The 14,746-nt window shown below is 35.1% G+C and overlaps 1 protein-coding gene across 5 annotated transcripts in view; it reads left to right on the top strand.

The window, feature by feature from the left end:
- The window catches only part of LOC146529739 (uncharacterized), a 36,003-nt gene that overhangs the window by 16,817 nt on the left and 4,440 nt on the right, over positions 1-14,746 (top strand). For 3 of the 5 annotated variants that reach the window (XM_085201558.1, XM_085201561.1, XM_085201557.1), the window contains 4 exons: positions 8,278-8,506; positions 8,880-9,027; positions 11,607-11,645; positions 12,713-12,770. In XM_085201558.1, coding sequence (XP_085057684.1) covers positions 8,342-8,506; positions 8,880-9,027; positions 11,607-11,638 — 345 coding nt within the window. In that variant the 5' untranslated portion in view covers positions 8,278-8,341 and the 3' untranslated portion in view covers positions 11,639-11,645; positions 12,713-12,770. Of the gene's footprint in view, positions 1-8,277; positions 8,507-8,879; positions 9,028-11,606; positions 11,646-12,712; positions 12,775-14,746 lie in introns of all 5 variants that reach the window. The other 2 variants (XM_085201560.1, XM_085201559.1) reach the window with 1 other exon arrangement.

The raw sequence follows: 14,746 nt of genomic DNA, 5'->3' as shown, positions 1-14,746 counted from the left end.
TGGGTGTTCAAAGATGTCAATAACACCGTATGCACCGTATTCTCTATTACCTACTGTAAAACAAAAGCAAACATAAGCTGTGGAAGCGGAATGATTACAGACGAGCATTTCGGACATTGATAAATAATAAAGTCGCCCCACACCGCCACAACTGTTGTCTCCTCGTATTTACGAGGAAGCGAACTTTACGATTATTTTACGGTATTTTTATTTGCACAATCAGAAAACGCTATAATGGATCAACATCATCGCGCATATGCACATAAAGCATGGGACTATAAATAAATTGTTGATAGAGCAAAATATGTTTGTATTTATTTCCAGTCCAGTCCATATGTCCACGTGTAGAAGCCAGTCGTAGTACAGGAGCACAAAGTGTGATTGTGAACTCGACCGGTTTAGGGTTCGACTAACTCTACCTATCCTGATACATACGGCATATGGCGTGAAGCTAGAAAAAAAATTTAGGTACAACAATAGAATCAAGGTTCCCTTTGTCCACCCTGACAAACTCCGTTCCCCAATTTCTGACGAATTTTTGGGATATTGCAGATTTTAACGCTTTCTCTGTTACCAGAATAAGGAAATTAAAATATTCCATTTGCCCGGTTTTGATTCGAACCCACAACCGTCGCGTTAGCAGTCATCCGCTGTGCCACGACGACCTAAATAAATATAGTATAATCAATATACATTGTTTTAAGTGTCTAGAATCTGTCTGGTCTAGATGGCTATCTTAAGCACTAACTCAACATCTTAAGTACCGCGTCGGGACGTCGTGTCGACTATTGACCTAGTACTACCCTATATTATTTAACATTCATTTAGTTTTAGAGTAATATTCAGGAAGATAGGGTTTTTGTTTTTTTTTTACATTTTTTTTCTTTTTAAAGTGTTATTCCACACTTAGGAAATAAACACTTATTTAAAAAAAACGTATAAAAAATTGGATGGTTTCTAAGAGGCGCGGGTTCAAATCCCGCTACGTTCAAAATTTTTATACGTTTTCTAAATAAGTAGTTTTTTTTTGTTTGGAAAAAAGGAATAAAACAGCTTCACGCTGTATCCCGCACATAGCAGGGCAGGCAGAGAGAACTTAGTGACACTCTGTTCCTCACTTTCTGTCGAATTCTGGAGGCATTGCGTGTTGAGTGGCAGAACTCAACGCCGCGCTTTGCCTCGACACCAGAGTGAAGAAAAGGAAATATAAACATTCCACTTAAGTAAATAAATATTTGACTTCCTCAAATGAGGATCAAACCCACAACACGTCGCGTTGCTGTCACACTCTCGTGCCGCTGCGCCACCACACCATGCAGTTCCATACGTACCCAAACACATACCTCCCCCAGGCCGAGACACGCCGGCGCCGCCCAAGGCTGTCTACAGGCTCGAGGTTAAGGACTCTCGGTTTTTTATCTAACTCTGTTCCGTATCTATTTATTTTGCTCGTGTCTCTGATTATTATCAAAAGTTAAGAAAATTTAAGTATTTGGTAATGTACTCGTACATTTTTACTTCACCTATACGCTACATCTCGCGTAGAAGAGGGACATGCGATGCGATTTATTTTAATTTTCCATTTCGGGCTACTAAAAGTGTACCGTTGAGTTTTACCCCTCAACACGCAAAGTCACGAAAATTGAGTGGAAAGTAGGGAGCAAAGTGACTTAACACTATGTTGTTAAAAGCAGAAAATAGGGAAAGGGAGAAAATTTTGTTCCGTCTTCCTCCTATATTTGGGATATAGTGTAAAGCTAATAAAACGCCCTGAATATAGACTTTTATTAGGTAAATTACATATAAAATAACAATAAAAAAATATATTGCTAATATTTAAGAAAGTTATTGCAAATATTAATCGTCGTCGTCTTTTCTTTTTGCTTTTACTGCAAAATGTATGTAGGTATTATTGTCATCAGTATACCATGTGGCATAGTACATATATAATATAAGTTATGGCGAGTATATGTACGTACATTGTTTACCTTCAAGCTCTTTCCTGCATATCAGGGAAGGTAGAGGGAAACTAATATATAGACACTCCGTTTTCTATTTACAGCTGAACTATCAAGGCATTGGGTGTTAAGTGGCGGAACTAAACGCTTTGCCTCGTTACCAATTAGAGAATGAAAATATTATATATTTCATTTTCTAGAATGGAAAATGAAAAAAAAAACATAACTTAACGCTGTTAATAGAAAATTGGTAGTATTAGATTAATAAAGAGTGGTGGCCAGTTGCCTACCTACGTCCATGTTTTGAAAGCATCTAAGAATCGGTCTAGACGTTTCAGACGACCTAAGTTTGAGCACTTTCTCTTACAAAATCTTTCAGGTCTCAAATATTTCAGGTTACCTGAGTTTGTTTGGTCATGATAATTTAATTTCAAAGTAGTTTCATCAATAGTTTTGCACTAAGCTCCTTGTATAAAGCTTCACGCTTTATCACGCACGTAGCAGACTGCATTCTAGACATTTTGTGTTCAGTCGTGTCGCTCAACGCTTGGTGTCATATATAATTATTTATGACACCAATCTGTTTAGGCAAAATCTACATTTTGAGGACATCACTCCCCTAAATGGAAATAGAACCCAAAAGCGATGCATTTACGATCGCGTTATTCTTTAATATTTTTTGGGCTAGCCATAAGTGCTCAGTTGCCGATTTTACTGTAGTGAGACGATCGTAGAGCAGTGCCTGAGACTTTACCTAACTATGCTCAAAGGGCTCCATAAAAATCCTAGTTTATGTTTTTATGTAAACTCTTTTTTTAAGCCTTAAATAAAATGTTAAATATTCGCACCCGCCTTCACTCCACGCTCTTCTCTCTATATAAACTCACAATCAATTTAAGTATACATATTTGAAATTATGACATATTCATTTATAAAATATAAGGACATATTAGGGGGGTGCCTAGCTGTTAAAAATAGTTTCATTATTTTATTTATGGTTTATGTTAATTAAACAAAAATAACACAAAAATCCTACCGAGTAGGTACACTAAATTCATACAAAAAAAACTAATTTTCTCAGTCAGATAATAAAATTGTGATCGGCGAACGTAAAACCTAACTGAGTTTCTAGGTCATCGGACAGTCGGACCGTCGATAGTTATCTAAAGACTATTCAGCCTGATGGACTTTGTTACTACCTATAAATGAGTTATGTCTACTAAACAAAATAAGAAAGCTCCCGCACGTAGCAGCATAGGCAGAGGGAGCCTGGCAACCTAGTAATAAGACAGTCAGTTCCCATTAAGACACTTCCGTTCCTCGCTTTCCGCTAAATTCTAACACATTGCGTTATAAGTGGCGGAATTCAACGACCTGCTTTTCCTCGTTACCAGAGGAGAAAAAGAAAATATTAAATATTACATTTCCTCGAGTGAGAATCAAACCCATAACCGTACAGTCGCACTCTTGTGATCTGCGACACGACTGGCCTCAATAAAATAAATATATATTATCTAAATAAACTAAGATCTTGACTCAAAAATCTCTTTAAGTTGATAAGTTATATAGCTATACTACGTTCTGTTACAATGTAACTCTTGAGAAGCTCTCTTATCTGTCTTAGAAATATAAAACTAACAAAATAAACCAGTAAAATGGTACTGAAGCTGCGTTATTATCTTCCCAAGTGAGAACAAGTTCGAATACTAAGAAAAATAGCGTATTGTAAGTAGTGACCTAAATTAAAACTTTAAATTTCCCTAATATAATTCTCTTGGCCTTTTCTTTATTTGTACCACAAGTTCCTTCTTCTTCCCAAATTTCAAAGTCGTTAAAAATAGTCGCTACTTCCTCGTTTAGTGTTATATATAGATTGCCTAACTTCTTAGAGCTTTAGCAGTCTCAAATCACCCGGCTAGAAGTTCTGCCTCTAAAAACTTCTTTACGTTAATACTGACATCAAATATTTCCTATCTAATTTAACCTTTCTATAAGAATCTTTATATATGCTTAAAACATAAATAACAGCCTCACATTGTTTCCCGCACAAGGAATTTAACGTTGGTATTTAGCCTTATTGCCAGAGCGAACAATAAAAATAAATAATAATGGAGAGTCTCCGAGTGGACATAGAACCCACGACCGTCGCGTTACAGTCACATGCGCCCCGACCACACGACGGCCATGACTGCCTCATAAATAATATAAAACGCTTAACTTGGTAATTATCCTATTGGCCGATTTGCCATTAGCCGTGGACAACTTTCCAGACGTTTATTTCATACATACCATAAGATACGATTTATTAAACATCTACAGTATAATTTTATATTTGTTTAGCTTCAAGCGGTATGCCACGTGTAGCAGTATAGTCAATTGTTTATTTTCAGTTCCTCGCTCTGGTTACAAGTTGAGTTCAGCCCTGGGCTGCCCTGGGCTGCCCTGGGCTGCCCTGGGCTGCCCTGGGCTGCCCTGGGCTGCCCTGTTATAAGGGGGACACAGCGCGAAGCTAAATAAACTTAACTTAAAATCTTCAAAAGATTAATGTAAACGATTTTTTCTCAACAATTGTATTTATTGTTGTTCTCATATCTCCCGCTCGCCGCCATTACCCCAGTTACGGAACTTTTCACTCCGTGAATTATTCGCCAACTTTCAACTTTTGTATTGATGATTTGTTTTAAATACAGCGGAATATTCTAGAATTCTTTAATGTTATTTATTTTGTGTTGTTTTCTTTATATTGTTGTAAATTGTGAAAGAATAGTATAAAATTACTACTCTTACACAATTGACAACAATGTAAAGAGAACAACATAAAATAAAAAAACGTTAAAGAATTCAAGAATATTTATTTTATCGGTTTACATTTTTTATAAATTACATTTATTGTTTATAGTGTACATTTTTTTATAGTTACTGAATAACAGACAACTAATAGACAAAACCACTGGAATATAAGTAGGTTAGGAAGTGTAGAGCAACACTAAGATTTTTCGAAACTTCTACCGCAACCACGCAGATAAAGTTGCGAGCGACAACTGGTTTCATATAGTATTTGATAATGTTAGAGCCTCCAAAAATATTACCTATTGAACCTTCACTTAACAAATACTGGCGCGCGTGGGTGCTTCTGATAAGATATTGAGAGTACTTATATACAGTATAATATTATTTTACCTAAAAATAACTATTAATTTTCATTCATTAGTTATTAGGCACGAAGCTTTGACGTACGAGTATACGTAAATGTGTAATACGTATATTTATATAATTATTATTTATTGAGATTCACTCTGTATCCCGTATATAACACATTTGGCAGAGGAAACCTAGGAACCTAGTGCTAAGACACTCCATTCCCGTTCAGACACTTCCATTATCCACTTTCCTCTCATCCATGTCAATGTTCGTCGAGGGTGGTTGTTGATCAGGGTGATTGTGGTGGAGTTACAGTGGGTTTTGTATCCTTAACCTCCACGGAACCTTCGTTTGCGTCTTCCTCGATGGTAGCATATACATCACCTAGTTTTCAATGTGCAGATATTGTCTACACGGTAGGCATTCACATGAATAAATAATTGTGTAGTTCAAGCGGGCGAAGGCGTGAGCGGATCTCTAGTATCTGAATAATAATATAATATGTAACTACACATTTCATTCGTAAAGGAAAATTTCACCTTTATCGATTCTCTCGTAATTTTATTTATAGGTTCATGTGTGGGCTCAACACTATATAACAGGAGTTCACGATATCTTTCATCAGTCTTCATCTTAATTTTGATAAGAAATTATCTCCATTGATACCAGATAAGGGTCGATATAATAATATATATATAGTGTTTGAACATATCAAGAACTTTAAGTGATCAGTGATCTTTTTTTGTTCTATTTAAAATGTAAGTAATATTGAGTTCTTTAGGAACCTAGTGCCAATTCTTCCTGACCAATTCTCCTAGATTCTTTGTTGCTTGCTGATTAATAACGTAGTTTAAACGGAACCATTAAAGTATCACTTTGTTAGCCGTCTTTTCGTCTGTCAAGACTAATTATCTCTAGCACATCAACGTAATCAAAAGACATGAGTATTTATGTATCGTTTTTGCTATATTTTGCATGAAATTCGCCGCGTAATCAAAACCTATAGTGCGCGGCTGTGGACAGGTATGAAGTTAGGCAAGTACGAACTTTCAATGAACGAAGTAAGAACTGTCTTTCCGTCGGAATTCGATACTGTATTTCCAGCTTGAGAAAATGTTAATAATTGATTCCCCCAAGTGGAGAGCCGAACCCGCAAGCATCGCGTATATGGTCATACACTGTCCCACGACACGTCAGAACTTGAGGATAACAAAATCAATATAAGAATACAAATGTAAATTAGGGTAGCTGGTGTCCTCCACATCCCCTCATCGTTTCCCGTTTCATTTATCACAACTCTATCAGTGTCATCAATCACTTCGGCTTCGTCGGCACCCATTGCTTTAACAACCTTAATATATATGTACCATGTGCGATACAAAAATTACGTCAATGTATATAGCAAATATTCTAATTTGCTAACAATCTTTGGTCCTCCACACTAAGGATGTTTAAAAAACTTTTACAGTTTTAACATAGTTGGATTTAAACGTGCCGTTGCCTCTTGCTCCATTTTCTATCCTTGTTTCGTTTTGTAATTTATCTATAAAACGAATAGATTTATTAATCTTTCACTTTAGCTTCAAGCAACTCCTAAATTTAACAAGACATAGAAATTCCAGTGTTAAGATAGTTCTCCAGTACTATCCAAATATGGTGGATGTAGTGGTGGAGAGAGATGAAGTAAAAATAATTAACTACCCCGAGTGTGAATCGAACCTATAACCTGTGCATTTACAGTCACACGGCCTCTAAATATTGAAAATGCCTCCATAACAAAAGAAAGATTAACCATTACGAAGCAAAATAAATTTTAATTGTGCCCAATAGCAAACTAAAACATCTGGTACGAACTTAGAGTTATTAACTAAGACCTCATTTAACAGGTGAGCTCAATATTTCACGTGAACTATGAACCGAGCCGGAACTTGTGTAGGTGGATCAAAGCCACTGTGGGCTATAAGTTATAAGCGATTGGCGTTTTAATTTTAATGGAATCTTATGTTTAATCACTCCGTTCCCATTAAGACACTTACGTTACCCATTTTCCGACAAATCTTGGAACCATTGAGAATGGTAAAGCTCAACGCCGTGCTTTTCATCGTTACACCGACGAATCTTTCAACCACAAATCATTTCTTCCAGTAAGAATCGAATCTACAACCTGACGCGTGTACAGTCGTACGCTTGTGCCCCTGCGCCACAACTGGCTTCAAATAAATTTTAATATAGACTATGTACATATAGGATACTTAATAGTAAATAGTCAATAGTACCTAAGTCAATTTTTAACGGTTAAAACGGGTTAAATTTCTTTTTCCAAGTGAAAAATTAAACGTTTATAAATTGTTCCATGCGCGTAGGGTTGACTGTTCCCCCAAGCTACGTAATAATAAATGTCAGTTTTATTGTAAATTGTAACGGAAACTATTGTAAAAATTGTTCTGCTGTTATTAGAGGAAATAAATGAAAAGAATACTTTATATTTAGACGGCGTGGCGGCGCAAGACATGGTTGACTAAACTTGACACACGCGTGGAACCAGCACCACGTGTTTCTGCCAGCGCAGCGCGGAGAAATGAAAATCAATTAAATACTATCATCCCCGAATGAGAACTAAACCCACAACCGTCGCGTTGCCAGTGAACCGGCCGGCCGGCCTCGTTACAATGTAACGACATGGAGGGCAACCGTATAACAAATGCTAATTAGTGTAAATTTACATCAGATACGATACAAAGCTCTCGGGTACTTTACGGTAAACTATTTTATTATTCGAAATTTACTTTGTTATATTAAAATTGCATCGAAATGGAGTTCTGTTTATTATTTATTTGTTAACTTTGTAAAAAACAATTATTCTGGAACAGTATTTATTGTAAGTTATTAGTTATTATTTTTGTTAGACATTGCGCGGCGAATGAGGGAACACAACATCGCGATTTATACTATGCGAGTGAGGGAATGAAAATATGAATAAAAATTTAATTCGGAATTTGGTTATTGAGTACAATTTTTGCAAGCACTTTTGATAAATAAAGTTTATAAGAGAACATGATTTAAATATAGTTGATGATCCGAGTGGTGACTGAACCTGGACAGTTCTGGACTATAGGGTATATCCCACTGCGCCACGACGTTTGATTATCTACTCTCTACTCTCTGTGTTCTCCACCAGGCACGGAGATGTCGTTCGGGCGCGGTACAGATGGCGCGGGCTGAGCGCGCTCGGCTAGGCGCCCATGCGCGCCTGCCTCCTCCTGTGTGCGGCGCTCGCGCTCGCGCCGAGCCGGCCGCGAGCCGCCGCCTCGCACCTGCAGCCACAGCCACCGCCAGCGCACCAGCACCAGCGCAGGCACCAGCCGGAGCCGAGGCTCGAGCACATAAAGACACAAATACTTGCCAAGGTAGACTTCACGGCTTATCCCGCATATAGCGGGATAAGCAGAGGTCAACTCATGTTTTTACATTGTTAAGACATTTTATCTATTTTCTATACTTAATATCCATTTGGTTTTATTTTTTTAAATTAACTTCAAAAATTAACTATTTTAAATAGTAGATACCTACTTAATAATTATTACGTTATGTTTTTTAATTTTCTTCATTTTGAAGTAAATAAAATAATAGTTATATATAGTTGTTACAAATATTACTTTAAGAATAGGTATTATAACCATGAGCAAGTTCTCGTCGATTTCATCAATATGTTCAAATATGTATTCATATATTATGTTTACGCATGTCTAACAATGTGTCTTACAATAATATTAATTCCAGCTGGGTCTCTCGTCGCGACCCACACCCTTAGGGGCGCCTCCTCGTGACGTCGTCAGACAGATCCTCGCGAGGGCAGCTGACCCGCAGCCCGAGCATCTGCCGGAGCCAGAACACAGTATGCGGGAAATTATCGCTATAGCACACAGAGGTAAACATTGTAGATGATGATTGTGGGTCTGATCCCAACTTAGGGTAATGATTATGGTTCAAATTATTGACCATTCCTCAGTTTGGTAAGGGAACGCGCGACGTTTAGTTCTGTAGTCACATGTAAAACTAAAATGATATAGTCTGTTCTAGTTGTAAACATAGGTTAATATTAAACAGTAGCTGCAGTTGCTTATTTAATAAATTACTTTAATTAGTTTATAATTTTTTTCTCATATATGTATTTTTGTTACATTTTCTGTAAACATAACAACAAAAGCTGGGACTAATAAAGCCAGGTTTAAGAAGTTTAAGCCTAGGCCATTGCTCTTCTACTTAATTGGTATAATAAATGATAACTAATGAAAGTGATTACTCTCCTATTAGTCCAAAATCGACATATATAAAATTCTTACGTTTCGGACAGACTGGCAGACTACGCAAAAACTAATGCGATGCATGTACGAGTATGTAGGTAGGTCAGGAAATGTAAAGAAGTGCTCAGAGAGGATTTCTCTAAATTCCTGTGGAAATTCCTGAAAGAGATTTTTTCGTTTTAGAAAATAAAGTTGCGGGCGGGGCGAAAAGCGTTTTAATATAAAGAAAATAAATTTTCTATAAAATAAAAATTACAAGAATTATGAATGAGTTCATTTTAACAAAAATGGTGGGATACATTCAGCGTAAGGTGTAAATAAATGTCAAAAGAAATCTGTTATCTTGTTAATATTGTGACATGTAAATGAGACGCCTAGGTTGTTTGTATCGACCTAAACCTGAGGTTAGACGCAGCTGTATGTCAGGTATAGGCCTGTGTAGCTTATTACATGACCTGTATGTTGTTAGGGTTGCCATGAGTGGCCATTGTGGTGCAGACCTATACGAACAAACACCCACCCGCCTCAACGAAATTTTATATCGTAAACAGCCTATAATTAGGTAACTTTGCTTACTCTATATTATTAAAAAGTAAAAACTAAAAAAAAGGAAAGAATGTCATTAAAATAATAAAATTACTTGACATTACCGATCTTGGCACAAATTCGTAAAAAATAAATATCAGTACTTACAGTAAATAATACAAATAGTATGACATTAAATAGTTGTACTAATATTTATGATTCGATATCCAGTGTTGGCACCCCTACATATTTGTTTTGATTTTGCTACATCATCGTCTGGGAAAATTTTAAGGCATGTTTTTTTTAAGAAAATCCAGACAAATGTAGGCTCGGTCTAGTCATAATAATGAATCGGTACTTATCTTTATATTTCATTTAACGTGCCAATCGATTAAAAGAAAAAGGAAAATAAAGCCAGTCAAGTGCGAATTGACGGGTCAACGGCAAGTACTACTTATAAAAATCGGCAAACTTACGTTTGCGGGCAGATGTACTTATTTTGTTTGTGAAATGAAACAATGACAATGGTGACAATTAAACTATATAATTATAATGAATATATTCGCTAATCCAAATTGGCTCCCAACATAAAAATAAACACGGCGATTAAACGAAAAGGATTGATTTTTAAAATACAATACACTACTAGATAGCTAGTAAAATACTACATTTAGATATATTATAGAATATTTTTTTAATTATTGACATTAGTAAAGTCACGTGAAATTAGAATTATCTGAAAGCATCTTATGCTCGACATGAACCAGTGACCTCTGCTATCTAAGCACCTCACCTCCTCGTATCTTTTAGTATAAATAATAATCTCTCTTCTCGAAATATAATATAATAATTATGTATTATATAATATTATTTAAAATATTTCTTATTTTTATCACTAAATTATGAAATTTAATTTTTATTAACTGTACACTTTAAATCTTCAAATTTAATATTATATAATTTTATTTTTTATGTGATACCCATTGAATAAGTGGCTGCTTATTCGTTGAGTATCTTTTTATTTTATTTTCTTATCACTTTTTATAATTTATAGCAACGAGAGAATAAGTCTAAATACACAGATGGGTCACAAATTCTATCTAGAAGGGCAGATGTTTATGCCATAAATTTCTCAATTCTAGTGACTGAAAATTAAGTTACATATTTAGAAGTATACGGCGCGGCGTTGACTTCCGCGAATCAACGCGCAATATCTCGAGTTCAGCTAAAAAGAGAACAAATAGTGGCTGTGCTATGTAAGAAAAACTTGCAGTTAAACATAGTTACATAATAAAATGCATTTTCATAGTTACATAATAAAATAAACTGCGGCTACTGTTTAAATAACAATCTATACTTACCTCTTAAAAGAATAATGAAAAATGTAACATTAGTACACTAATAAAATCAGTTATAAAACAAATAAATATAAAACTCTATACTCTATATCTCTCTCTCTCTCTCTCTCTCTCGTCAAATGGATATAAATAGAAGTCTTGGCATGACACATCTAACATCGTTCATTTAAGGGTTAAGTTCATATAAGTACTCATATATTTACTACTCATATATAATTTCCAAACGGCGAAATGACTCTTTTTTAATTTATAATTTTAATAAATATATTGACTAATCAAATAATAAATGTTACTTTAATTTGCTATGAGAATGTTTACAGATACAGTTAACTCTTTAGTTCGTGGACGCTGAATACTATGTAAGTATTTATTTTTACCTACCTTTAGTTATTTTAAAGATTACTTACCCTATGAATAAATATGGTAACAAGACAAAGCCTGCGGTTGAGCTCCGCCACTCAACACAACAATGTCTCTAAAATTGAGCGATGTGTGGTGGACGGAGTGTCTTGTCACTAAGTTCCCTCTGCGCATCCGGCTATATACGGGATACAAGTTGAAGCCTTATAAAAGATATTGGTTAAATAATAAAATGTTAACTTAAAAGGTTACGGGTAACCACCAGAATACAACGCGAATATAAAAGAAAATATTAACATTTTTTTTGCTTCACGCTGTATCGCGCACATCGCCGGGTACGGACTCCGGGACAGAGGGATCCTGGGAACTCAGTATTAAAACAATCCGTTCCCATTAAGATTTTCTGTCCTCCACTTTCCGCCAAATTCTGGAGGCTATGCGTGTTGAGTGTACACGGCGGAACTCAACGCCGCGCGTTGTCTCGTTACTAGAGCGAGGAAATGAGAATATTAAATTACATAAAATATCTATATTATAATATTTAATAAAACCAAGTAACATCTCATACAATATTCTGACATTACATAATAAATTTACCAAAATATAGACGAGACTGACGCAAATTATGCTTATGACATAGTTTTCCGTGATTTACAATATTAGGAACTACCCTGAGTACAAAAATATAATAAGTAAAAAAATAAGACAACTCGTGCATTCTAAATGTATACTTTATAAACACATAATCGTAAATATTGTCAAAAATAACCTATTTCTGGTTCCAAAACGTCAGTTGAACACGATAGTTGCGGGTTCAAGTCCTGCTCAGGCGTAATAATATATTACAATGATTTCTTTAGTTTACTAATTAGATAAAGTTCCGTGACAAAATGAGTACACGTGCCCTTAAACTTGAGTTTGTCTACTTTTATAAGTTGATTTATAAGTGTACTTCTCGTCCACTTACAAATCCTGAAGTTGGTACTGAAGCTTTGGTGAGTGAGTCCGACTCGCACTTAACAAGTATTTATTACAAAATTTAAAAAAAAATGCCTTATTATTACAGGATTACATCATTGAAAAACAAACATCAGTGTCAGTATCATCAGCAAGAGATACAAATAGTGAGTATGTAACGTTCTATTCTTATTATACACTCTAAATATAATACTTCCTAAATCTGTACTCCGCACATAGCAAGGTAGGCAGAGGGAACCTCTAATAGATACACTCTGGTTCCCACGCGCCGTCCAACTTTTGTGTTATTGTGTGTTGAGTAGCCGAGCTTCTACTTGTTGGGATCGAACCCTCAAACAACGGGCTTATAGTTTTGTGACAATTGATAATTGTGGTATTTAATATTTTTAATTGAAATAACTTTATTACTTATTTATAAATCAATTAAAATAAAACAAGCGCTAAATATTAAGAAAAGCTCGCCAACAAAAAATAGCATTTTAATCGGTTAACACTAGAAGCGCCGTCCCATTTTTGTCCCAAACGCAAGTTTGATTTTGTATAACTTTTTTATTTGTTAATTTATGTAGATGAACTTTTTTTACTATTACCAATTTTACACCTTTATTTAATTAAAGATATAAATAATTTTATAGCAGTCATATTTTTTGAAAAAAAATGAGATATACCTAGAACTGCCGCTGGGTCATTTTTGTCCCGTCATTATTATTTCACTATTTGAGGGTATAATACATATTTTCATGCCTCGGGGACGACGTGGAGGTGAAGTGGCGACGCGGGAGCGGAAAAAAAAATAGAACACTAGGTTTAGCAGTCAATTCCTAAGTTTTTAGGGTTCCGTATATTTTAAGGAAAAAAGGAACCCTTATAAGAACACTTTGTAGCCCATCCGTCTGTCTGTGCCTTTATCTCAGGAATTCTTGTTGATATCGAGTTGATAAACATATAAGTATATAAAATAACAAAAATCTTCCTAAAAAATCATACTTAAAAAAATATATGACCATTTATATCGTAAAAAACGTGCATTTCGACACTCTAAAGGAAAAAAAAAATAATAATAAATAATAAGGTACTCCTGGTTAACCTAGAATAATCAAATTTGGCAGCTAGCATCTACAGGTAGTACTAGTTCAAAAAACAAACTGAAAACTATATTTTTGTGCTCAAATCTTAAAAAATAATAGCCTGAAAAGTGGGGCAAAATTAGTTTGCTTACCAAATTTTGCCGCTAGTTCAAATGAGGTATCAGAAACGGACTCTGGCTAACATAAGCCTGAATTTCAGAAAAACGCTCGAGATCAAATATGATCGAGGGTAGGGTAGGTAAAGGAAACCTTGGAACCTAGTGTTAAGTACTCTGCTGGCATTTTCCGCCGAATTCTGGGGGCACAAGTAAAGATAATATATTAGTAAAGTTATAAGTCTTCTGTGAAGTAGGTATCACATATACAAAAAAAATGTCTGTAATAAATGCACTAATGAAGAATATTATTATTAATGCATTATTTGGTCCAATGATAATATTAACTGATTTCAATAACTTGTAATTTTGTAAGAGTTTATCAATAAGTTGTCACGATCTTATAACGTATATTGACATATTTAATTCTTACTTTATTTTTTGTTTTTTGGTACTTTTATGTTTGTTAAAGAATAAGAATTGATGTAAAATTGATTATTAAAGGTGGTCTGTATATTTTTACGAATTATTTTAATAATAACTTTCTTGTCTTACACCAACAATCAATATAATAAGTAGAAGGGGACATATTTTGCGCGACGGCGGTTCTAGGAGGGTGTCAATCTTCGGCGGTTCTAGTGTTAAGCCATTTCTGCGTATAGATTCTAAAGTATATGTATTGTATTATATGTATTTAATTACTCTATGTCCCGCACATAGCAGGGTAGGCAGAAGAAATCAAATGTTAAAACACTCCATTCCCCACTTTCTGCAGAATTCTGACGGAACTCAACGCCGCGTTTTGCGTCGATTTTTTATTGACACTACTCAACACTCGAAAAGGCACTTAAGTTTTAAAATATGTTGTACTTGGAGGTTATTGTCAATATGACCAGGTCGTGATTACTATCCGAAATGTCTATACGATTTAGTTCTATT

This window comes from Heliconius melpomene, chromosome 18 (genome assembly GCF_056956725.1).
Source record: "Heliconius melpomene rosina isolate 202511_hmr_F chromosome 18, ASM5695672v1, whole genome shotgun sequence".
Lineage (NCBI taxonomy): Eukaryota > Metazoa > Arthropoda > Insecta > Lepidoptera > Nymphalidae > Heliconius > Heliconius melpomene.
Note: the sequence above shows the minus strand (reverse complement) of the source record. Positions and strands in the feature narration are given on the sequence as shown.